Source organism: Dromiciops gliroides, chromosome 4 (genome assembly GCF_019393635.1).
Source record: "Dromiciops gliroides isolate mDroGli1 chromosome 4, mDroGli1.pri, whole genome shotgun sequence".
NCBI classification, from domain to species: domain Eukaryota; kingdom Metazoa; phylum Chordata; class Mammalia; order Microbiotheria; family Microbiotheriidae; genus Dromiciops; species Dromiciops gliroides.
Genome location: NC_057864.1, coordinates 383,712,259 through 383,739,728, shown reverse-complemented (window position 1 = coordinate 383,739,728; position 27,470 = coordinate 383,712,259). Strand labels below are relative to the sequence as shown.

The 27,470-nt window shown below is 34.7% G+C and overlaps 1 protein-coding gene across 1 annotated transcript in view; it reads right to left on the bottom strand.

Moving 5' to 3' along the window:
• UTRN (utrophin) overlaps window positions 1-27,470 on the bottom strand; it is a 705,722-nt gene that overhangs the window by 433,141 nt on the left and 245,111 nt on the right. Inside the window, exons 27-35 of the mRNA XM_044001726.1 lie at window positions 25,004-25,183; window positions 18,127-18,261; window positions 16,791-16,940; window positions 13,079-13,240; window positions 12,166-12,294; window positions 11,065-11,238; window positions 9,254-9,409; window positions 6,251-6,421; window positions 3,431-3,610 (exon numbers count right to left, since the gene is read on the bottom strand). Of these exons, the coding sequence (XP_043857661.1) occupies window positions 3,431-3,610; window positions 6,251-6,421; window positions 9,254-9,409; window positions 11,065-11,238; window positions 12,166-12,294; window positions 13,079-13,240; window positions 16,791-16,940; window positions 18,127-18,261; window positions 25,004-25,183 (1,437 nt within the window). The remainder of the gene's footprint in view (window positions 1-3,430; window positions 3,611-6,250; window positions 6,422-9,253; window positions 9,410-11,064; window positions 11,239-12,165; window positions 12,295-13,078; window positions 13,241-16,790; window positions 16,941-18,126; window positions 18,262-25,003; window positions 25,184-27,470) is intronic.

Below are 27,470 nucleotides of genomic sequence, written 5' to 3'. Positions count from 1 at the left end.
TACTCTTATTGATATTAAGTTCATATTCATTTAGATTTCCCTAGTTTGAATTTCATTGTCTTTTATTATTCCATGTGTATTTTCTTCTATTCATTCATCTATCTAATTTTGAAACATGGTTTTGATTTAATAATACAATGTTAATTCTAGGAGTATTGTGCTCCCATATTCTGAGTTATTTGTTTTTGTTATTTTTCTCAACTGATTATTTGATCAAACTCTTTAAAGCATTTCCCTAGCAAATTGTTTGCCATGGCAAGTGTAAATTGATTCTAGAAGTATTATTTTTGATAAGCATATTCAAAAAAAAAAAAAGGGGGGGGAACATTTGTAAAAGTTCTTTGAGATTGTGTTGTGCTTTAACTTGTATTTAAATATGTTCAGATTTTTCAAAAAAGTAATTGTATACTAAGTTAAAAAAAGGGGTATTATTTGAAATTGTTGCATAATTATATATTGTGTTCTGAGTCAAGATGTATTCACATTTTTTGCAATCATTTATTATCCTCAATTTTTAAATCCATATGAGACTTGGATTATGGGAACTTATCATTTAAGACATTAATTGCCTTTATTCTGAGTTATCAGATGCCAGTTGGCCAAGATGCCATCCAATCACAAGAGGAATACATGCAAGAGCAGACACTGAACAGTCACATGAGGGGAGACATGCATGAAGTCAAGGTATGGCCGAGGGAACGGCTTTTGACAAATGTTGAGGTTGGATTCTCTTGGTTTAATATTTTATTCTCTTTTTCCCCACAATATTGTACAGATGGCTGGAAGTATTCATCCCACCCATCTCACTTCTACACCTGGCTTCTATGCTCCCTCCTATATGCCTGATGCCATGGACATCTCAATCCCATGCATCTGACTAAGTCTGACTCAGTTTCTTCCAATATGTTCGGTGGCATGGACATATATTCCATCCACCTATTTTAAGCCTGGCATACTGTATGGGCAGTACATATTGCTCAAGTGTGGGAATGCTCATATCCCATCATTTCTCTGTTCTTTTATGGTAACCCCCATAATTATCTCAGGTGTCATGATAAATACAGTGTTGAATTTGGCCTTGACACCTGTTACCAATTATATTAGATTTTTTAATTTCTCATAATGGCATGAGGATAATTAGGCAGATGATGCAAAAAGTGATGAAACAAAGATAAAAAATTATTTTTAATAATTAATATCGCAGCAATTGTCTTCTCAATTACCCTCCATAAGGGGGGACTATAGTAATATTATAATTTTAAAGAATGGTTCAATTTTTGTTTTATTATATGTTTCATGTGTAACAACTAAGATTCTGAATTCCCTTAGACATGTTTTTGAGAACTTTCATTGTTTGATTTGATTATTGACAAAGCTATTTTAAAGTTGTGTTAAGCTCAATTTTGTAGGAAATTTCCTGGCTGATTACCACTATCCACTCATCAACCTCTGAAAAGACTTCCATTCCACGACTACACCTAGAGGACATCTGAGAAAAGACTTTCAGAGACTTTAAATGAACAGTTTTGATTTGTTGTTTTTGTTGTTTTTTTTTCTCTTTCTGTTATAATATACACCATCTGTAACATGTATTCTCTGCAGAGGCCCTCCCTTTGCAAGACTAATGTCAAAGCGTCGGTTCATGAGGACAAAAAATCGCTCCTCTGGACAAAACTTTCCTCTCTTCCTTTTCTATATTGTTGTTCACATATTATTAGTTAGCAATAGTTATTATATTGTTTTTACTGTTCCGTCAAGGAAACATTTTGTTTCTTGAGGAACAACAGGGGGGACTGTAACGATTGGAATAACGCCACCTGCTGGATACTTACTGTAGAAGAGTTCTGCCCATGAAGCGAAGGTCTTTGAGGGCAAGACCAGGCATCAGGAAGTGACGCGGACGAGTGGGAGGAGGAAGGAAGAGACTGGCGCTCAGTCTCGCGCTCTCTTTCCTTTGGACTCTGGTGGAGAGCGGAGCTAGAAATGTGCTCTCCCTTTAATAGCTAGGAATTTAGGCCTTTTTCTCTCTCTTTACCAAATTCTTATTCTCCTTAATAAATGCTTAAAAGTCTAACTCTTGCTAAAGCTTATAATTTATTGGCGACCACTCATTAGATATTTTAGACAGTTTAGCTAGAATTTTAGCCCTTAACAATAGAAATATACATAGTATGGTTTTATGCATATTTATAAATCTGAGTCATATGGTGACCTTCTCTAGCATCGGGTGTGTAACCATTTAGCATTACCATGGATTTCAATATCAAGAACTTTCTTTTCTGAGTCAAGGAATTAGCTATTCCTTTGGCTCCTAGCTGACTTTTAACCTCTGAATCCAGGCAGACCTTTACTGAAATCCAGAATATCACTATCTACATGTTAATATTTCCTTTTAGCTCAATAACCAGCTACTAGCTACTTCAAGAAACATTCCCTGATACCCAAGCTGAAGGTGATCTCTCCCTATGCATATTTTGTTAACGTTTTTGTCAAGACTTCTCTCCTTTATCCTGATCACAATCTACCTGATAACATATTTCTTTGTGAATGTCTAACTTCTCTTATCAGACAGTAAGTTCTGTGTGGGCAAAGGTCATAGTTTTTGTCTTTGAATTCATCCATCACCTTCACTAATTCCTTGCATTAGTGAGCACTTAATTCAAGGTTTGTTGCAGGAATGAGTGAAGATATACCTAATTAATTCCGTAATGTTTTGTTTTATTTTTTAAAAAAACCAAGTGTTCTTCAAGCTCTGTGTCTATTCGGTAGAATAAGTGATCAAACATACCTTGAACCTTTTAATTCCATCAATCACATCACAATATTTACTTTTGAATCAAATATCAAGGAATCCTATAAAGTTCCCTCTTTAGAAATGTCATGTATGATTTTATACATAATTCTATAAAGAATATACTGGTTTGGTGAAAGGGATCATATAACAGATTTCACTAACTTCAGAGCGGAGTGGCAGACTCTTAAAAGTCAACAAAACAATCATGCTCTTCAAGGAAATATGTAATAAAGAAAAGTTCTAAATTATGACTCATATCAGAAAGATGCATCAGTGTTATAAATTTTTAAATTAAATATTATAATAAAAAATTAAACCAAGCTATACTTAAAACGCAAATGAGTGAATTATATTTTTGGTACATAAGTCAAGACTATCTTAATCTTTTATAAAACAATGTTTCTGCCCAATAGAATTTGCTTTATATGCTATTTTATTTGTAATCTGATGAGTGGCAAATATGAAGATCTTTTAATATGTTGAAATCACTAATTCTGAGATTTGTTTTAAACTGAACAAAAAGGAATTAGGAGTACTATGGTTTTTTTAAGCTTTATTATATTAGTTATATTATTAATTACATTATTATATTAAGAAAAAAATTCCCACTTGCAGTTCATTTTCAGTGAAACTTACCAATAATGTGTTACACCAATCTTCAGTCCATGTGCGAACTCTACTCCAACCAGCATTCAGTACAGAAACTTTTTCCTCCAAAGTTGCCTCACTGCCCTCCACCAAACTCTGGAGGGCTGCTCTGATGTCAGTGATATTATTTAAATCAAATTTTCTCTTTTCCAGCTGCTTCAGCACATTCTAAAATAAAAGTATATAAAACTGTGTGATCTTTTCAACAATTAGGAAGTTTGCATATAACTTTTATATCAAGTTAATAGTTCAGGATATCCTAACTATCATATTATTGAACTGTGCTATAGGTTTGTTTTTTTTTTTTTTTAATTTTTTATTTTTAGTGAGGCAATTGGTGTTAAGTGACTTGCCCAGGGTCACACAGCTAGTAAGTGTTAAGTGTCTGAGGCCGGATTTGAACTCAGGTACTCCTGAATCCAGGGCTGGTGCTCTATGCACTGTGCCATCTAGCTGCCCCTGTGCTATAGGTTTTTAAAGCTTCATACTATACACAATGTTTCACATAAAGCTCAAAGTTCTAGAATTCCCAGAAACCATTTAAGTTTTTATACTAAAACAATAAACCATCAAGCAAATATGAATGTGCCTTTTAAACATACAAGAATACATTTAACCTTGTCAGTTGTTGTAACTTTTCCAAGCACAATACGTCCAAGCATTTTTAAAAGTTTAGGTTAATTGCTTATAAATATTGCATTAGCAGATAGCACTTTGGGGAACATAAAAGTAGTTCAGTTCAGATGAATATAAGCAAGGTCTACATAACATCTGGTAATTTAACACTGCTTCATTACTCTTCCGTGAGCATTCAAGCATTTCTTCTAAATATCTCACCACAGCCCAACTACCAGTAATTGGGAAGGGATGGAACTCACAACCATATTTTGTACACTTGAGATTCCTTCATTCTCCTAAGTGATTATTTATTGATTGCATGCAGCAAGTCTTTACTGCAACCAATAAATAACTACAAGTAATTAAATTTAAGAGAACATACAAAACAGGGTTGGGTTAAAAGACACAAAAAATTCACTGGAAATAAATTGCCGCATCGGAAATAATGCCCTTTGGGGCAGCTAGGTGGCGCAGTGGATAGAGCACTGGCTCTGGAGTCAGGAGGACCTGAGTTCAAATCCGACCTCAGACACTTAACACTTACTAGCTGTATGACCCTGGTCAAGTCACTTAACCCCAATTGCCTCGCTAAAAAAAAAAAAAAAAAAAGGAAATAATGCCCTTCAAGGTCCAGAATAAATAAACTAAATAATATATAGCAATTAAAACTAAATAATAATGATAACAACAATATGCTAATATGTATTTTCTAAAGAATACTGTATATTTTCCATGTATTGTTATATCAAAAAACTATTTGAAACTATTTCAGTTTCCTCACACGTTCCATTCCACATGCACTAGACCCTTTATACCCTTTGTACCTGAATAAATCCTCCACATAGAGAAGACGGCAGACCGTGTAATTTCAGCTTAATATTTCCTTACAGTTTTCTTCTACTTTTTGAAAACTGCCTTAAACATCCCCATTTCAGTAGTCCTTTGCAGATGCATTGTGATGAAGACAAGAACACAAATCCTACAGATAACATGCTTCTCTTGCTCATGAGAACAATAATTCAAAGTTCAATTTAAATGTCTGTGTTCACTAGTTAAAGCAGAGAAACAAAACCCTTTAGGTCAGAAAGACTTGCATCCGAATCTAGATGTGTGAACCTGGAAAGGCATTTGGGCTCAGCGGACCTATGGCAACTCTCAAAGACAGCAAGCTACAGAGAAGTTGCCATGGAAGTTTCAGGAATTCCCCAAAACAAAGAAATCACTAGTCCAGATACCAGCAGTCTTAACCCTTTCATACCCTGCTCCACCACATTCCAACATTCCCCCCAACCCCCCCAAAAAAATTCTATTAAAATGAATGTTCTAAGTTCTCTATCTTCTCTGGGCAGCTATGTGGCAGAGTGGATAGAGCATCAGATCTGGAGTCAGGAAGACCTGAGTTCAAATCCAGTTGCCCTGGGCAAGTCACTTAATTCTGTTTGCCTCAGTTTGCTCATTTGTAAAATGAGCTGGAGAAGGAAATGGCAAACCAGCCCTATATCTTTCCCAAGAAAACTCCAAAGAGATTCACAAAGAATTGGACATGATAGAAATGACTGAATGACAACAAAATATCTTCTCTAATAAATGTATTTGTCAATTCAGGGACTAAGGGTTATATGAGCCTAAAAATAAAGCATTGTTGTCCATTTAACTACCTGTTTATGTAAAAAAGGATTATCTGGGAAATCAATTTCAGGGTATTTTTTTTAATATCTGATTTCATTCAACTTTCAAAGACAAATGAATCTTCTTTTATAAACTTGTTTATCAGAAAAAAACAGAATTAATTGCCACATCTGCTCACTAATTGACAATGATCAACAAAGAGCAAATACCAAAGTGGTGCTGACGAAATCACATTTTTATTAAAAATAACAAAGATGTCTAACATAATGACAGTACCTTCTTTACTTCTCTGCTTTTTTAAAATCCTAAAGCTTTTTGATAAGTATACAAAATTCATCGTTTTGGTAATCAATGTAGCAAAAAAAACCCCATCTTATGAAAATGGAAAATGGAAAAGATTCCTCATGTTGCTTGAGAAGACATAATCAAGTGGAAAACCACTGAGCACGATGAATAGTTAGCTAGGCATAATTTAACATGAAGGGTTGGGAAAGGTCTCCAGTGCAACTGCCACTAGCACCACTAATGTAACAGTAGCAATTAAATTGAATTATAACTTACTTTAGCCCACGCGATCTCGCTATCCAGGTCAGAAAGCAAACCTTCTGAAGTTGACTTCTGCACTAACTCAGCTTCAGTAACAGCAAGCCATTCCGCAAGCAAAGCTGTCTCCTTCTTCATTTTGCGAGCCAGCTGGGAAGCTCTTTCCAGATCTTGCTTTCCCTCAGTAACCTGCAGAAAAAAAGCGAAATTAAAGAGTGCTTCCACCATCTTTCAAATTGCTTCACAGTCATGCCCCCAATGTATGGTCAAGTGCTACCTTCTATGTACATGTTGCCTAATTGTTGGGTTCTTTAACTTGTTCAGGAACAAAATGGGGTTAGCTGCATCAAACAATGGGGGACCTATAACTGCTCAGATCTTCAGGATACCCAGAAACAATAAAATGGATGTCTCAACATTTCTCCACTTGAATATTATCAGCATTTTTAAAAAATACAGACAAGGCACCTCATTCTCCCACTGCATAAAATAGCACAGTGACTTAGACAATCACTGAGATAAACTGGCTAATCATGTAAAAAGTCTTTTGAAATTCTTGGGAGAAAGGCACCGAATAAATAAGGACATGTGTATGCAAATGTGTTAACCAATGTGGAGATCAACTTGTAGGAGAAGCAAAAGCATTGACATAAATATACATTTACTAATACTATACATGTACAAACAGATCATCTTCAAATGTAATTCTGGAATAACTTAAAAGAAAAGAGATATATAACATTTAAATAAAATGTTTATGTATTCATGTATATGGATACGCATTATCTAGTTGGTATTTATTTGTATGTGGGATACATGTATTGTTGTGAACAATACATAAAATATGAATAGGATAGATGGCATAGACAAAAAGTGAAAAGGATGGAATTGATAAACACCCAATCAATACACATTGATTAAGCACCTACTATGTGAGTTGCATTAAATATTTCTGGGCAGTAGAAGACAATTTGATCCAAATGAATTCTGTAGGATAAAAGAGTTAAAGTATCATCTAAAAGGGAGCTAATTATTTCCACATAGAAGAATCAGGTCAAGTGCTCCAATGAATCTAAACTTTTGGCAAATCCAGGGAAAAATATTTGAATTACTATTGAGACCTCAAATATCTAAATTATATCAGATACCCAAGAAGTAATGTCATCATCATAAGATTTATTATGCCAAAAAAGTTAAGAACCATGAGAAAAACAATTTGCAACAGGCCTTGCAATAAGTTACAGCTAGGTATCCAGGTTGTATTATAATCAAAACATTTTTTTAAGTGCCTAAAGTGAAATTAGGCAGCCTACACTTTTAAATCATTTCATTAAACAACTCCAAGAACCATGGTCACAATAAAAGTTATTTGTCTGGTTGGCAGTAATGACACAGCCATCTATAAAATGTGCATTAAAAGAATGGGCATAATGGATTTTCATATGTAATTGAAACTGTATAATGATGAGAAGATCCTCCACATAACGCATTTCTGATTGCAATGTCATTAAAGTTATTTGGCTTCAGACCTACAATTTCTTCTCAGCACAGTGAAGCTATAATTGACTAAAGGTTCAACACCATGGAGTCTAGTTGTTAAACTAAACTAAAATGAGAGTGGAAACAACAGTCTAAGCACTTTCTTCTGAGCTAATGGAAAGATTTCCATCATATTTCATCTGGGGGTACTTAATATTCAATAACTGCAGCAAGATCCAGAACAACATCTATAACTAAGCCACGTTTCAACTTCATAGTTCTTATTTCTTTCTTGGCTTCAAGGCAGAGATTCTAAAATAAGTCAAATCATTAAGCAAATACATTTTGCCAGTGCCTCGATGTAAAAAAAAAAAAAAATGCCAACATCTTCTCTCCCTGTGGTTCCTCCCAAATGACCAAATTATGCATGTATCTTAGAAGGATTTAGAACTACTGGAATATTAACATGAACCTCCTATGACTTAATGTTTGGGCTGTAGCGTAGCTTTAAGCAATGGAATGGAAATATGAAGTTTGGGAAAGGAAGCACTGAGCAGAAGAGTGGGTTTAGGAGTTAGAAGACTTGGACTTAAGCCCAATATGACCTTAGGCAAATAACGCAAAATTTCGGTGACTACTAGGAGCTTTTTTTTTTTTTAGTGAGGCAATTGGGGTTAAATGACTTGCCCAGGGTCACACAGCTAGTAAGTGTTAAGTGTCTGAGGCTGGATTTGAACTCAGGTACTCCTGACTCCAAGGCCAGTGTTCTATCCACGAAGCCACCTAGCTGCCCCTAGGAACTTTTATTAATTGCATAGTTGCTAAATTCCATTGGAAGAAGTTCCCTTCCTCCCTTCTAAGTGGAAAGGAAAGAAAAAAGGAGAAATAGAGGACACAAATATGAGAATTAAGATATTTAAGGACCAACTTTAAAAAAAAAAAAAAGATAGCTAGGTGGTGAAGTGGACAGAGTGCTGGGCCTTGAGTCAGAAAGACTTGGGTTCAAATCCAGCCTCAGACACTTACAAGCTGTGTAACCCTGAGCAAGTCAATTAACACTCTTTGCCTCAGTTTCCCCATCTGTAAAATGACCTGGAGAAGAAAATGGCAAACCGTTCCAGTATCTTTGCAAGAAAATGCCGAATGGGGTCATGAAAAGTCAGACAAAACTGAAACAACTGAACAATAATAATAAAACATTTTCTTTTAAACAGCTAACTTCTTTGGTGCTTAGTTTTCTTATATAGGCAGTAGAAGGATTAAAAAATTAACTGGCAACGGCAAAACTAATAAAGCTTGTATTAAACTAAAAAATAAAATCTAGAAAGCAGGTTCTGTGTAAATACCATAGAGAATGTTAATTAAAAGTTTCAAAACATCTACCACTCAAAAGTTCAAAGTATGGTAATTAGTATAGTAAAATCTACAGAAAAACAAATTTATCTCAACTGAAATCATATGTATGCAACAAGCTGTGCCTCCTAGGAGTGAACTATTTTTTAAACAGACATGTTCCTTAATGGAATAGTTCAATCTTCTTACCTGTGCACCCAAGTCGTTATAGAGGAACTTCAAAGAAGTCAGTTGTTCGTCCATGCCTTTTGGGTTATCTGTTTGCTGCTTTTGTACAATCTGCCTTCCGGTTTTGATTACAGTCTCTACTTCGAGTTTTACTTCACTCAAAGTTTTATAAAGTTTCTTTATTTTTTTAAAAAAAAGGAAGAATGAAAATTACTAATTTCAGGAAAAAATTATCAAGCTCTGGTAATTTTGGACAACAGCATATACAGGTTTAAGAACAAAATATTTTAAAGTATCTTTTTTTTTCTATTTCTTAAATTTCAACCAGAAGTAAAAGTTGGCAAGTTGGCCAAGTAAACCATGGTTAAAAGTCAAATGACTTTGAGGATAAAAAATAAAAATTTACCTTAAAAAGTGAAAAGATATCAAGTATCATATTATATATCCAAAGAAAATGACTTTATAAATAATTAACATTACCAAAGAATTTAGGGAACATTTCCACAATCTATTCTTCAAGTGTTGTGGATCATGGGTAGAAATTTATTACCGTTGTATGGAACCCAAAGTTAACAAAGTATTCTGACCAAATTGGAGAAAAAATTGTTTTTCTTTGGCACAACCATCTCTAATGATCAGTCCTTTTCCTAATAAGTTGCTTTTCGCAATCAGTGATGTGTCTGAAAAATAAACATATGCTAGATTCTTGGGCTAGAATTTTGACAACCCAAGATGTAACTATTATCAGCTCTATTCTACCCATGTACAACTATCAGAGTTCAGAGGATTTAAAAGAGTCATACGTTTCTAGAGATGACAACTTTAAAAAGTAGATATCCTTACTCAAGGCTAAACAAATATAAAAATGGAAACTAAAGTCAAGGATGGAACCTTTAGCTTTACTAAATTTCACACGTGGGACACATCATTTCTAAGATCCCAGAAGCTCCTTCAGAAAGATTGTTTCGTTCTCTGTACCTGTATCCCCAAGGCCAGGCATAGTGCTAGGCATATAGTAGGCATTTAATAAATAGCTATTGATTGATTTACTGTTTCAGTGACTTACAGGGTTCAGTGATAGAATGACAGCAAGATATTACATATAATGTTTCAGAATGTCAAGGGAAACTAAGAACAATGAAGTTTTTTTGGTGTTTTTTTTCCTAAACAACATTTGGAGAAAAGGAACAGAGTGCACAGAATGACGGTCTGATGAGGATAGGACAATAACTCACAGCAAAAAGAAAGCAAAAAATGCTCAAATTTTTATGCTGCTTCTGCTGTGTGGTTTTTGGGGGGTTTTGTTCTGTCAAGGACAATGACATTTGCACAAGAAATAACAGGGAAAAAAATAACAGTTGACCACTGAGATAAATAAGGAGATTAAAATGATAAAACCCAGCTGTCTTTGATGAAGTCAAGTAATTGGACCAGAATGAACTACATTTTCACTACTTAAAGAACTGGCAAGCAGGTTCATTAAGACACTGGGTCAGTAGTACCTGAAAGATCATGGAAAATAAGATACATTTGAAAAAAGACCGGAGAAGAAGAAATGTTCCTCTACTTTGGAGCGGGGCAAAACAGAATCTGCAGACTACATGTCAGTGTGCACTGACTTGGATGCCTAGAAAAATTCTACAACATGCAGTCCTACTACCATGACTCACACACTACAATTAAATTTAAAATTTAAGTAGTGCATTTGCTTTAAAACAAAACAAAACAAAACAAAATGATACATTTAAAGGGAGAAACACACATACACACACACACACACACACACACACACACACACACACACACACTATCCAACAGTGACATTGTCTTACCATGCATTTGTCCAAATGACTCTGAATTACATCTGGATCTATATCCTTCACATCCAAAACATGAAGATCAGCCTTTACACCATCCAGAACCCGCTTACAATCAAGCATACGCTGCTCAAAATTAGCAGGCTTTTGGAAGAGTTGGTACTTTGTGGACACTTCACGAAGCTTCCGCTGATGAGGATGGCAATGATGATGATGGCAATGATGATGTTAATGATGAGAATGAAGATGACAATCAAAAGAAATGTTTCACATCAGAATAAATTTCACACCTGTTGTTATCAATTTTACTGACGATCAACCATTCTTAGCATTATAAAAATTGAGTATGTTAGAATTAATCGAAATACAGCAGCGAACTAAGTATAAATCCATAGTTAATCAATCCTTAGGAATCTACATCATCAAATAATTTCCTAAGTTAACTACAACCAAGTGTTATCTTGAGAGATTGTTTATTTATCTCGGAAAAACGAAGGATAAAATTGATGTCAGAGAAATTCAAACTTTATCATTACTAAGAATCAATTTTAAAGGTATAATTTACTCCGGTATATTTTTCTAGCACCTCAGTAACAGGATGAATATCTACAATATCAGTACCCAAATCTGGTGAGCCCTTTATTTTGAATGCCTCTCTAAAACCAATTTTTTCTTACCCATAAATAAAACGAGATGTGTATGCATAGTGTGACAACAGGATACAAGTAGTATTTTTTCAAGTAGCATGTCTCCATGACAAGTCTCATATAATCCCTAACATCTAAGGAATTCAAAATCTTTCTTTGAACCTGCTTCTACTAGTCAAGGTTCCTTCCTTGCTGTTCCTTTACAATCTGGTACACTGGAAAGGGACTCAGAAATGGGCACAATTCCCAGCTTTACCAGTACCTAGCTATGTGACCTTGGCTCAGCCCCTTAATCTCTTAAAACATCAATTTCCTTAACTGGATAACCAAGGAGTTAGACTAGCTGATCTCTCAGATGTCTTCATGTTCTATCAGTCTATGACTAAACTCATTAACAATTAACCTGAGTCCTTAATTCTGTGTATCCACCTATCTTGAAAGGGAGAAACAGAATCTTCTGCTCCTTTACCTGTAGCATATCCATCTGACTTCCTCCTCGAGGGGTCCTGCCTTCTGGAGAGGTGGGTGGCTGAGATCGTGTATTTCTTCTCAGCTCTTCCAATGTTAATTCATGGGCTGAAATTTCAGCATGAATTTTCTAGCAAAGGAAAATGGTGAAGAAGGTTAATAGGAGACAAGGCTTAAAATAGGCTGTGGAAAAGAAATTTTAAAGAGAGGAATTATAGAAAACATTATGGGAGAATTTCCAAATTTGGCAGGGTCCTTGGGAATATAACACGGGCAAAAACGGGGTTGTTCTCAGGGGATCTCAGTTTAAATCTCAGTTCAGGCATGTGGCACTTTAAGCAAATTACTACAACCTTCCTTGGTCTTCCATTTATTTTCTCACTTATGAAATGAGGAAATTGGACTAAATGACCTGAAAATCCCATAGCTCAAAACTCCAAATTCCTATTTATGTTCTGTAAACCTTAAAGTGCCCTATAAATATGAATGATAATAACTATTATTTTCCACATGTTCTTTTTTTTTTTTTTTGGTGAGGCAATTGGGGTTAAGTGACTTGCCCAGGGTCACACAGTTAGTAAGTGTGTAAAGTGTCTGAGGCCGGATTTGAACTCAGGTCCTCCTGAATCCAGGGCCAGTTCTCTATCCACTGCACCACTTAGCTGCCCCCACATGTTCTTAATAGGAGGAGGAGCTAAAACAAGCTCCAAAGTGCTGTACACCTAGTACATGTAAAGGCTCTTGGACCATGACAAACTGCAAATAAACAAACAAATAAATAAATGAAAGTTGAAGATGTGCATTATGAAACTGCTGCATCTCCATAAAATGTGCTGCCTCCAGGAATCAGAAGGAACCATTCACTGTTACCACCAATTAAAAGCTCAGAAAAGTTTATATAACTGAGGAATTACCTGAGCCTCCTGTGGAACCTGGAAGGCATCTATTCTATCCGTCAAGTATGTTGTGAGCTGTTTATCCAGTTCTGTTAGGCTTTCCTGCAAGACTTGCAGCATGTGATCAGTTTCCCTCATGGTTTGTAGTTGTTTTTCCAAAGAAATCTGTCTGGACTCTGCCTACAGAGGAGACAATGTTAATATTAAGAAGCTCAGCACATGCTCAGTTATGTGGAGCTATCAGAATATAAGAGCACCCATACATTCCAGGTCACAAATAGAAGAAACAGATGACAAAGCAGCACCATTGAAGAAGCTATGTCTTGATTTAAACAAGTAATTAACATCCAAGAACACTTATTGAGAAGATGCTATTCAGTTGTAACCAAAAAAAAAAAAAAATACTTGTACTTTTCTCATAGCAAACCATAATAACACACTTCACAAAATTAGATTTCTTATATAAACAATATCAAACAACAACAACAAAGTGTAATACAAAAATAACAAAACATGGAGTCAAAATAATTCACTTCAAATCCTGGTTCTGTTAAGGGAAACAGAATGGCTTTGGGAAGTCATTTTTACTATTCTGTACTTCAAATTGCCTTAAAAGGCAACAGAAATATGAGTTACTATTTACTTACCAGTTTGTCATCAGAAAATACTGGGAAAGAAAGACGGAATTGGGCCTCAGGTATAATTTTATTTATGTTTTAACAGATTCTTCTTAATGCCATTTTTTTTTTACATTATTTAGTTTTTTCCCCATATGCTTCCCCCTTCCCTCTTCCTGTCTTAACTCTTGTAACAAAGAATGGGGTGGTGGTGGGGTGTTTTAAAAGAAAAGGAAAAGGAACAATAAGTCTGCAAAACCAATTAAAACTTGAAAAAAAGGGGCGGCTAGGTGGTGCAGTGGATAAAGCACTGGCCCTGGATTCAGGAGTTCCTGAGTTCAAATCCAGCCTCAGACACTTGACACTTACTAGCTGTGTGACCCTGGGCAAGTCAGTTAACCCCATTGCCCCGTAAAAAAAAGAAAAAAAAAACATGAAAAAAAAGTGATGACACAGAAAATGTTCTAAACTCACGGGCTCCTCCATCTCTCTTTGATTGGGACAGATTTGTTTTTTATAATTTTGCAGAATGCATAATCATTTTATGATTAATGTTCTTTCCATTTATTTTGATCTACTCATTATATAGTTTTGTTTTCCTGCTCTACTTTACATTACATTTGTACATATAAGTCTTTGCATGCTTCTTGTATTTATCATGGTAATGGTTTCTTATAGTAGATTAATATTTCATTAGATTAACAAATCATAATTTATTTAGGCATATCCCCAAATAAATAGGCATCTACTTGGTTTACAATTCTTTTCTACCACACACAAAAAAAATGTTGCTAGCCTTTAAGTGACCTTTTGGGAATATATGACTAACATTGTAATTTCTGGGTCAATGAGTAAGGACATTTTACCACTTTATTTGCATTATTGGAAATTGCTTTCCAGAATGATTATACTAATTCACATCTCTAATGACAAAGGATTATTGGTTCTATCTTTTCAAAAGTCCTCCGATATGGAAATTTCTCATTTTTCACAATTTTTGCCAATTTTTCCACATATCACATGAAATCAAATTTCAGAGTTATTTTGACTTCATTTTTCTTATTAGATAGTGGAGCATTCTTTGTTGGTAAAAGTTTATAATACTAGTTGTTAATAGCTTAAATTTCTCTTAAATGAATCATTTATGATTTCTTTTTACTTTTTTGTTTTTGATCTTACACATTTCTACTAATTATATATCTTGGAAATCAAACACTTGTCAGAGATATTTGATTTTTTAAAATCTTAGTGGACTGCTTCCAATTCCTATTTTAGATGTAGTAAATTTCTGCAAAAGCTTTTCAATTTCATATAATCAAAATTATTCATTTTATCATGTTTAGTTCCATCTATTCCTTGTTTGGTCAAGAATTCATCTCCTACCTATAACTGTGAAAGGTATATAGGTCTCTGTATTTTGTAACATTTTAGTGGTATGGTCTTTATTGTTCAGGTCATGTATCTATTTTGAATTTTTATTGTATGTTATGGTGTAAGATGTTGATCTAAGCCTAATTTCTCCCAAACTGGTTACCATTTTTCCCAGCAGGTCATAGCAAACGGGGGGTTCCTTGCTTTATGATTTCACCCTTATTACACACAGGGAAAGCTCCATTATTTCTAATTAGGCCTTGTCAAGCCAGTAACATTGATATATTTCTATTTTTTAGCCAGTAACAAATGATTTTAATGATTCCTGCTTTATAAGATAATTTGAGATCAGGAAGTGCTAACCCTTTCCCCTCCCCCCTACTCCTAACTTTTTCCATTATTTACTTGGATATCCTTAGTCACTTGTTCTCCCAAATGAATTGTTACAACCTTAATTAAATCTGATGAACTGTGCCTCTGCTAATTCTACATTATTAAATTATCACATGAACTCTGGTAATATTATCATTTTTATTATACTAGCATGGCCCAGCAATGAGCACTGACTGCTCCAATTATATGTCATCTTTTATTTCTTGAAAAAATAAATCTGCATGAATATTAAATGTGCTTTAGTAGCATAACACCAAAAGATTTTATACATTTTGTAGTTATTTTGAATTTTCTGTCTATTATTGCCTTTTGGATTTTTCTTATCATATAAAAATATTATTGATTCTTTGAGTTTATTGTGAAGCCTGGAAAATCACTTTAGTTGCTTAGTGTCTCAGTTACTTTGCTAATTCTCTAGAACACTATAAATAAACCACCATATCAACAGCTACAGATAGTCTTGTCTCTTCTTTGTCTCACTCTATGAATTTCTTTTTCATGTTTTATTGCTATTGCTAGCATTTCTAGAATTACAGGAAAAATTGTGGGGAAAGTATGCAACCTTGCTTTATTTTTGTGTTTATCAGGGATAATTTCTAGTGTCACCAATGCAAATTATGATTGCTTTTGGTTTTAGATACATGTTTTTCAAATGGAATGATTTTATAAAGATAAATACAAATTATCATGCTTTACAAAATAGTAAAGATAGGAAAAAACTACATAATCTATATAGGTTTTCAACATGTTTCAATTAAGCATATATAATTCTAATATCTTATAAATAGTTATACCTTAAAACACTGATGCGAAGACCTGCTAGATGCAATGTTTGCTTTAGATAAATACAATTCACATCCTGTTTTTTACTGCATTTTGCATATTATTACTAACATTCACTATAAAAGTTTAAATATGCTTACCACTTTACAGTGAAATATCTTTCCTGTTACCATATAATGCTCAGAAATATTTATTGAAATTTATCTGTACTGTTGAAAAGTATGACACTCAATGGCATAATCAGCTAATATCACTGATCAAGATGGTATGAACTCTTATTTTTATAGGACTGAACACTAACCTCAATAGCTCAATTTTGTATAATTAAGTTCTAAAAAGTTCTACCTATATCCTTAAGGAAATGAAAAGAATTCATGCCTAGAAATCACTCTGAAGATATTTTTGTTGACACGAGAGGAACTCAGTCAGGTCTACTTTATGATTTTGCTTGAAGTTAGCCTGACCATTACCCAAAGGGTAAAACTCTATTTTCTTTAATCACCCATCCTTTACACTGAAACAAAAAAATCATCATCATCATCATTTAGGAGTACTGTCTTTCTTACCAAGTGACTCAGTTCTTCATATCGGCTATTGAAAGTCTCTAACTTCTCACTGATTATGTCATCAAGAATCCCACCATCAATTAGAGTCTGACCAAGTTCACGGATCTGAGTGCGATTATCTGCTGGGTGGCGTAAAACTGATTCCAAAGACTAAAATGGGAAAAAACAAGACAAAACGACCTTATGATCTGAAGAACTATTTCATATCAAGGCTGTGAAATTCACAGTCTGAATACATTCTTATCCTGCAAATTTTTCCACAATTTACTATCGATGGGCAATTTGTCTCACAAACTACTGCCAATTTAGGGGAGTTATCTTCAACTTACCTCTGACTTCTTCATTTCCCCACACCATTATTCCAATTTAGATCATCTTCATCAATTGCCTGCAATACACCTTTCTCCTCACTACACATTCTTGCCAATAGCACTGCCCACCTCATCCTCAAAGTATGTAAACAACAAAATAAATTGCCTGATTGGCTGAAGCCTTATAATACATTTTTTTTCCCAATCTGGTCACATTATAGATAAACTACATTATAATATGGTCCTTCTGCTATGATTGGCCAATAACTCCACTCATTTGGAAGATTTGAACTGCACTATTCCAATTTTTTAAAAAATCAAACAGACATTTGTTTCCAGTATAATAAATACTCTAAGGAACGATAGTCATATTAGTTTTGTGTGCTTCTTTTTGCCCCAGACCAAATTTCATCAGTACTGAGAACTCTTAGTGAAAAGCCTCTTATATCAATGTGGATCAGTACCTTTTCTGCCACTCATAGTCTCAGAGAGTTGAAGGGGGCATTGAGAAATTAAGTGACTTGCTTAAGATCACATAGTCAGGATGTGTTAAAAGTAGAACTTGAAAGCAGGTCTTCACGACTAAGGCTAGCTGTGTAACCACTATCCTACCCTGTCTCTCACAGTTCTATTTGTGAAATTAAAAATTATAGAATGGAAAGGAAAAGTCATTCAGGCAACTGAATTTTATCCCAGACTTTTTTCATTTGCTTAGTAGCTTTTGACAAGTTCTTTCTTGGCTTTTGATTTGCAACCTCTCAAATGTGATTATATATGAATGGCGACCTGCCGCTCACACAGGGATGCTGAGATGATTAGTGGGCCAAGAGATCTTTTCACACACATGCTGGAGCTGCTACATCCTTCAGCAATAGTAAAAGCTGATTATTATGCTAATTAAAATGGCAACATTCTGAGGAATAAAATAACCTTATAAGAAATTATCTTCTTTATCTTAGCCCAGGATGGATCTGAGAGTGGCAAGAGGAAATTATCACACGTAAAAAAAGATGGCTTATAAGTACCTCAAGGGCTTCGTTGAGAGCATCTGCTTTGTCAGGCAGGGATTCAGTGCTTTGTACTCTCTCTTCCAAAGTATTTAGCCATGTTGTCTCCAGCTCTAAATAATGAAGCAGTTCAATCCAGCAAGACCATACCTCCTAAAAAGAGGACAAATCAAATTAGTCCAGAGGGCAATGAACACATAATTATATCTCTATATATCTATATGTTCTGCTTAATCAAGGATAATTTCATTCAACAAGCATAGTTCCAAAGACTAGCTAAAACACCATCTACTGCTATATGGGAAAAAAAATTAAGAAAGTAACCTAATATCTGATCAGGAGGCAGTGAAAATTTGAGATCAGAAGAGGAAAAAAAACACAGGCAAAAGCATTCATAAATATCCAGCAAATTTTTGTTCACACTAAAGCAGCATTCACAACATACCAAATTACTATATCATTAAGCTAATAAGATATTTCTGTCATTTCATCTTCAATCATTAGAAGCAAAATGGGCATCAAAAGACAAGTTAGGAGATCAAACAAGACCACAGCAGAGATGGCTAAGTTTATAGATAATGAGAATTTAGTTGGGATTCATAAATAAAATTAATAATTGCATATAAATGTAGTTGATTTACTTTGTAATCCTTTTTATTATTTTATTCATTTGAAAACATTATTTTGAGAAAGAATCCAGATGGCCAAAAGGGCCCCAAAGCCAAAAAAAAAGGTTATGAAATTCTGATTTTGGAGGAAAACAGAGGACACAGCTTAGGTTAGAAGCTTTTTTTTAAAAAAAAGTATATTATTTTATTACAAACTTAATAAACTGGGCAATTATATACACACATACATAGTAAAACAGAAAAAGATAATTATCCATGAAAATGCAGATCACTATATATGCAGATTGTTCTTATTTTGAAATATATAAAACCTTTAACTTGTAGCTTTCAAAGCTGACCTGTTTGTGCTTCTTTCTGATCTTCCCTCTTTTCTCTTCCATGTAATTAAAAAAACAAACAAACCATGCTTTAATGACCCTCTTTACTCCCTTTATTTGGGGGGGTAGGGGAGGAGAGCATAGCTACCTTATCCATACTATTCCTTACTGTCTACCCTTCCCTCCCCCAACCCTCGATCAGTGAAAAGGCCAGAACTGAGTAGATACTCAATTGGAAGTTACTTCTGGCTGTTTAAATATACTTCACGCCTCCTCCGGTACATTTAGAAAGACATCTCTTGCTGGTTTCTCCTCTGTCACTGCTGTTGATGTCCTTGGCTGTTGCATTCACTCACTCTTCTTACCTTTCTGTTGTCTGGGAGTGTTCAAGAAGCAGGTTTGGTTTTCTAAGAATGTTATAAATGTTTCCATTAGGGAATGTACGTCTTTTTTTAACTTATGATGATGCTCATATTTGTGGGGCAAGTCATGGGCTACATCTTGAGCTTCACTGCTTTTTAGAAAACATTGTTCCATTCCCTGATGAATACAGATTAGTCATTTGAGTTTTCTTTCTTTTATTGAAGGTCTTTCTCCTCATTGCTTGCAGAATTTTGTTTTTTCCCAATTAAATTGTTAAACATAACCACCATGTGTCTTTGAGTTTGCAACCTTGAGTTTTCTTCAGAAGGCAAGCTCTGTATTTTTTTAAATCATTGTTTCCTGTGTTTAGAAGCTCCAGGCAATTTTCTTGTATTATTTCTTACATTATGGTATCCAGGTATTCTGACCTGTCATATTCTTCTGGGAGAGCTATAATCCTTTAGTTCTAAGTACACATGTATTTGAGATCATTATGTTTTGCTTGTATGGAGAACATGCTTTCATTTAATATAATTGTTTGCTTGTTTGTTTGTTTTTTCATTTCTCAAGGTACCAACACCAATCTGCCTCTTCTTGGAAGTAGTTCTATAGTATTTTGTGGTTTGGATTTTTTTTTTGCCTAAGGCTACTTCTGACAACTGCTCACATTCTGGAAATCTTTTATACCTAATTTATCTTCCCTTCAAAATACATAGCCAATTTGCCTTCCTAAAAATCTCTAAATTTTCCTTCTTTCTGAAGGGGTGGCAGAGGAGGAAGATATACTTGGATTTCTCCTTCTCTTCTTGCTCCCATTTTCTATTCTTTTTCCCAAGACACCTTAGTTTCCATCCCCACTAAGAAATTTCTTTTATTGTTTATAAATTCTATCTATTCCAGAGTACCTTTTGATTTTAAGAAACATTCATATAAAACACAGCCAATACTAGGACTGCTAAAAACAAACTTAAGGAAGACACTCCCTGATTTAAAGTATTAAATGATAACAATGTTTTAGGAAATGAATTAAATGTTACTGTTGATTATAGATGTTTTCCATACCTAACATCCTATAACCCTGTATTGTGTAATCTCAATGACAATTTTTAACCAAATGAACAAAATAGAGAATATCTTCAAGACAAAATACTGAATAAAATTACAAGGCAATTATGCTTATACATCATGAAGTCTAAAGTTGTGATCATTCAGGCACAATATGCCTGATTATTATCTAGTTAAAACATAAAAATATGAGAAACAAAAGGGGTTGCATTTATTACACTGTTATATAACTCTAATAATGTTTTCATTAAGGGGCAGCTAGGTGGATAGAGCACTGACCCTGAAATCAAGAGGACCTGAATTCAAATTTCACCTCATACACTAGTTGTATAACCCTGGGCAAGTCACTTAACCTCAACTGCCTTAAATATCCAGGATCATCTCCAGTTGTCCTGATATATATCTTGCCACTGGACCCAGATGGCTCCGGAGAAGACTTTGTGGTTGCTGACCTTGCACAGCCCTCCCTCACTTAAATCCAATTCCGTACAAGTAATGACATCATCCTGATGTCACGGTCTTCTTGGAGAATGAAGGACAAATAACAACAATGATGCTTTCATTAATTCCCCTTATTGATCCTATTTGTAAAAATAATATTTGACATTTATACAGCATTATTAAAGATGTCAGAGTTTCTTATGTATGCTCTCCAGTTGGCAGCACAGGTTTGCCTACCTCCATTTTATAAGTGATAAATGAAAGGCTCAGAGATTTAAGGGATTTGAACATAGTCTCAGAGACAGACTACGAAGCAAGATTTAAAAGCAGTTCTCTTCTGGCTCCAAGGACGGCACTTTCCCCACAATAGCAAAACATATTGTGTTTAATAATTTAGACTAACAATATTGAATTCCTTTAAAAAGACTGCACCATTCAAATCAGTTCAACTATTATTAAATGCCAAGTATGTGCAATGAACCATACTGGGATCTGGAAAAGATACAAAATTTAGAAAAAATGGTCTTGAGCCAAGAAGAAATATGCACTTACTCTGATAATGGTAATATATAGCATCACATGCTAAGTGTATCAGATGGTTAGGAAACAAAAGATCATGTAAAGGAGGATGGCAAAAGATCATTTCACTCATTAAGGATAGGTATCCTAACAAGACATTTAAACTGGGCATTAAAGGATTGGCATGAATGCAGTAGGAAAAGATGAGGAAGTAGTAGAGGCATAGGGAAGGGATGAGAGACAATATGACTTGGGAGGATATGGAGAAAAAACTTTAAAATTTCAGTGTAAAGTGAATACAGGACAAAAATATGGTGTGTCCCAAAAGTCTTAGTGCAGTTTAAAGCTATCAGAACTTATAAGATTTTTTGGAATGTTCTGGATGAGATTCTGTAAGTTTAAATAGCATCCATTTTTCACAGAAAAACCTGATAATCAGAAAAAGGAATCTGAAATTTGCCCATGAGGCAGCAGGGAGCAAACTACATATTTCTGAGCAAAAACTTACGTGACCAGATGGACAGATAAGAATACTTAATGTGACACTGGCCTAAAATTGTATTCTGAATTCTCATTATTTAGACTAATCTCTACAACATGTTCTACATTAATGATATTATACAACATCTAAAACTTGCTTCAAACGTTTTAATGAGATTAAACAAAAGCTATCCAGGGAAAAACAGAATAATTTATACAACATGAGAAAAAAAAACTACCAAAGTTCATTGCTCTTAAAATTAAGGGAAAATTCATTAATTCTGACTTAGCAGGAAAAAACTCTGGGTCTGTCCTATGAAATACCATCTTATTTTAGTCCTTTTTTTTCCCCCCAAAACCAAAGACCACCCCTTGGGTGCAGTTTTACAAACATGATGACATCGTCATCTCTAGCATTTATATAGAGCTTTAACATTTGCAAAGGGCAACTGGGTGACACAGTAGAGAGAATGCTGGGCCTAGATTCAGAAACACTCATCTTTGTGAGTTCAAATCTGGCTTCAGAAACTTATTAGCTGTGTGACCCTGGGCAAGTCACTTAACCCTATTTATCTCAAGTTTCCTCATCTGCAAAATGAGTAGAAAAGGAAATGGCAAGGTACTCAAATATCTTTGCCAAGAAAACCACAAGTGGGATCACAAAGAGTCAGACTCAACTGAAACTACTCAACAACAATAACAACAAAAAGATTTGCAAAGTACTTCTCAAATATTGTTATATCACAGCACTTTTTTAGTGCCCAAGAGAAACTAAGGGCAAAAAAGGAGATTTCTATAAGTTTAAGGCTATAGGTTTAAAGAATTTATTTGTATAAATAAGGAAACAGAGGCACAGGGAAGTTAAGAAGCTGAAGCAAAGCCACACAGATAGTAAAAAGCATAGTCAAGTCAAATCCAATTCTTACTCCAAATTCATATTATACAATTATTCAAATTCATTTTATACAGGGCTAGTTAGAATCATATAATTCTAGAGCTGGCAGAACTTAAAGTTCAAGCTCCTTATTTTTTAGAATGAAATATCAAAATCAAGGAAGATTATGCGACTAGTCCATGGCTAAAAAACTAGTCTGTGACGGAGCTGTTACCACACTGAGTAAATGGGGATTCTATTTTTCCCAGCGTCCCCTGGAATGAAAATAATAGATATTCTTAAGACATAAGGGCTATTTTTTCCTCGATTTTTCCTTTACTTAATTATAGCGGCAAAGACAGAAGATATAATTGAAAACATCTACCTGAAAGTCAGAAAGTTTTACCTTTCTGCCCATACTAACACTGATGGTTACTTATAAAATTCAGATCAAAATCCAGAGCACTTGACCACTAGTCTAGTCTTCTTTCCTTTAAGGTAACTATATAAAATATTGATGCTAATCAATTAATCCATAAAGAACCTATAATATGCTAGGCATTATATTAGGTATGTGTAATTTAAGATTCTAAATGTGGATTCTAATGTGTTCCCCCAGTTTGGGGGAAACTGACTAAAAATCACTGATAAAACGAGTTTAGGTTTTTAAGGGTTTATTGGAAAATAGAAAGAAAAAGATTGAGAACAGAATTCTAACAGTCTGGCATTCCTATCTTTCCTCAAATCTCCTGTGAAGTCCTCTGCCGCCACCACCATCAAGTCCGGAAGCCAAAAAGGGCCCGCGCTCTCTGCGCAGGCTCCCTTTCCTCCTTCCTGTCTCCTCCCAGACCATAGGAGGCTCCTCCAGTTGATTGGCTGGTAGACTTGATAGACAGCACCCATGAGCAAGCGTCATTTCCTGACGCCAAGGAAAAGCCACAGGTACAAAAAACACAAATACAGGGTGGGCCAAAAGTCACAAAGACGTTTCAATATTTAATAAATCCTTTTTTGTTTGTTTGCAATTCACAATACCATAGCATCATATACAGTATATATAGGAAATGAATTTACATTACATGTAAAAAATCAAATATCATAAATGGTGAAAAATAAAGAAAAAAATAATTTTCAAAGTTATTAAAACCGTGAGTTTTGGTCTACCTTGTATAAACACAATGAAAAAATCCCAACTGTCAATGAGTATAAAAATGAAACAGTTTAGAGAGAAGTTTGGGATTATTAAAAATTTTCATTTACTTTTTCAAAGCAAACCAGCCCACTCTCCTATTCAAATCCAGTTTTATTACATCTATAAATTGTTTACTAAAGACATAAAAACTTATGTACTGTGTTATTCACCTAATTGTATATCAAAATCTGGACAACAAACAGTTTTTATACATTGGATTTATACTACATGAACAGTTAGGCAGAATTATTGAGTGGTTGTGGATTTCATTTTAGAGCCTCTGCATCATGAGATTAATGAAATTAGCACTAAATTATCTGCTACCAAGAATTATCTGCCTACAAAGCATGAAGAACAACAGTCTCTGAAGAAGTAAAGTTGCAGATCACCCAGAAGGCAAGAGGGAAACACATGAGGAGCGTGAGTGAAATACTGGATGTTACCGATGCAAAAGTGTCAGAACTAAAAATGTGTTCTTTTTTAAATGTGCTGCATGATTTTACTGAAATGTTTTTCCCTCCCTCTTTATTTTTTTACTCTTTATTAGAAGGGATGGCTAAATCTGTAGGAGGGTGAGAAGGAATATAATCAAAAATTACAGTCAGGTCAGAAACAAAAAATAGCAATAAAATTTTTTAAAAAAGAAAAATGTACAACTGTAAAAGGGAGATCAAATCACATAATGAGAGAAAGGAGAACCTGATGCCTAGCCTATATGCTCCACTGGTGTCCATGCAATGCCAAGGACATCCTGGGAGGATCCCCTAAAGAGGAATACTAGAGGATGTGGAAAATAGACCCAAGGGTTCAGGAGGAGGAGTAGCTGCTGACTTTACAGAAGACACTACTAGAAACAATATGCTATCAGTATGATCGCAAATCCACTGAAGTATTACAATAAAGTAAATATGGCTGATAAAGATAAGTAGACTATTAGACAATTTTATCCCTAAACATGTGCAAATGGGTACAAATTCAAAGTTCATTTTTATGAAATGGGGAAAAAAAAACAAACCTCTAGTGTATGGCATTTCCCTCGAATTCTGTTACAAAGAAGCTGATAGTTCTCCAAAACAACATTCAACTCAGATGTTAATTCTTCACCACCAGATGGCACTTTTGCAGCTAACAACTTGATGCTGTCTTTCAAAATCTTCACTCGCACCTCCTTCTGCAACACATCCTCTTTTGCCCTCTGTGGAAAAAGGGGTTAAACATTAAGAAAAAAATTTTTAAACCACTTTTCCCTTCCACAAGTGTTTTAGAGATTTTTAAATTTTATTTTATTTCTAAACTTTAATTAAAATATTGATATCTATTTCAGTTATCACCACTGACTGGATTTCAAAGCATTTTTTTAAACAAAGAGAGAAAGAATGAAGGATTGTCAAATCTGGCATTCAAAGGGTGCATACTCCTATAAGGATGAGCAAATGTAAATATGAATATGAATCCAGACAACAATTACACTATTTTACAAGACAACTGAATACGATCTTCTCAATACTATATTAGCATAATGGAGATGACTTCATGATCTAATGCTATAATATTTTTCCTCATTCAGTGGACTTTTAAATTTCAAAAAGACCCCCTAAAATATTTTAAATACTAAATTTTTAATGAAGTAGAGAGAATATATGTTTCTTTACAAGAACTAAGTGTGTTTCAATCAATTGGTTTTCTAAGGATCACAGTAAACCTGTCATCAGAGGTGCTGAACACCTAAGTCATGTTCAAGGGCTGCCAAGTTCACCTTAAAATACATTGAGTCCTGGGGCAGCTAAGTGGCACAGTGGATAAAGCACCAGCCCTGGAGTCAGGAGGACCTGAGTTCAAAGCTAGCTTCAGACACTTAACACTTACTACCTGTCTGACCCTGGGCAAGTCACAACCCCAAATGCCTCACCAAAACAAAACAAAACAAAAAAATACATTTAGTCCTACCCCATAATTCAACATATTAGGAAAAGAGAGCTAAAGGAGTTGAGAGAACTAGTTCAAGGTCACAAAGGTCACGAGGTACTAGCCAGAGCCAGGACTTGACTCAAGTCCTCTAACCTTCCAATGGACCATGCTGCCATTAAGGATAGGAGAAGAACCAAAATTTAATTAATCTTAAATGACCACAAGGTCCTCACCCAAAATTTCCTCATTAATGGAAGAGATCAGTTTCAAGGATGATAGATAATTCCCCCAAATCATTATGTCTGGTTTATAGTTTCCTTCTATTTCTATGTGGATATTGGTTGATGTTCCATTATGAAAACCTTTAACATTTGACACAAGACCATAAAAGGCATACAATAAAGACCTGATGCAAAGGGAATTCAAAGCTTTTGCAACTTTTTGTTTTGTTTTGTTTAATCTCTCTACCCAGAACTCTTCCCCTATTCTGGAAAAGTACAGAATCTCATGACATCTCACAGCATTCTAAAATAATATCTATTTTTAATTTCAAAAATCTCTCTGTATTGTAATTTCCCAGTTTCTCTGAGGAGAATTGTGTGACCAATAAAATATATGTAAAAAAAAAAAATCAAGAAATTAAATTATGTTCACTCATCTGGTCAATTAATCTCAATAATTTAAAAGTTATCAGTGTAGGGGCAGCTAGGTGGTGCAGTGGATAAAACACCAGCCTTGGATTCAGGAGTACCAAGTTCAAATCCGACCTTAGACACTTGACACTTATTAACTGTGTGACCCTGAGCAAGTCACTTAACCCCAATTACCCCGCAAAAAAAAAAAAGTTATCAGTGCAATGCCAGTAACCCAGCAGAAGAATAGCAAGCAAGAGTTGACTCTTCTTAAAATTTAAAGTTAACTTCAAATATTCTTGGTGATACAAAATTCCTTACATGCCTTTTTTAAAGAGTAAGTGCTTTCCAAGGACATTTATATCCATAAGCACTTGTTCCAACAAAAACATTAAGACTCTAAGCAACAAAACTAATTCCACATACAATGCTATTTTCAGAAAAGGTACTGGGTTGACGTTTTGTTCACCTTGTAAATTCAGAAAGATTAAATTTTGGCTAAAAAGAGTCACTACTTGTTCTCAAGTGTATCAAAATGCCCTTTAAAGTCATAGTTTCTGTGTCAGCTAAAACAGTCAAGGACAACTGAAGCAATACTTGAGAGCTGGGCATCTTGCCCAGGGTATTTCTTTAAGTGCACTGAACAATTTACATAGTACAAACTCGGGGGAAATAAATACTGTGGGCTGACTTGGTATCAAAGTAGTGGTGAAGGGTTCTGTTGCCTTACTAAGTGACAGAGAGGCAAGCAGTTAGCCTGGTGAAAAATTGAGGTGCCCCAGGCATTTAAAAAAAGAAAAGGGGAAAAATAAAAAAGAAATTGTTTTACATATAAAAGAAGGAAGAAAGAACCATGAGACTATAAAGCCAGAGCTGGCTTCTAGGAGGCAAAATCTCTTGTTCCTGGAAACAAATTATTCTCATCCCAAAACTGAAATAAAT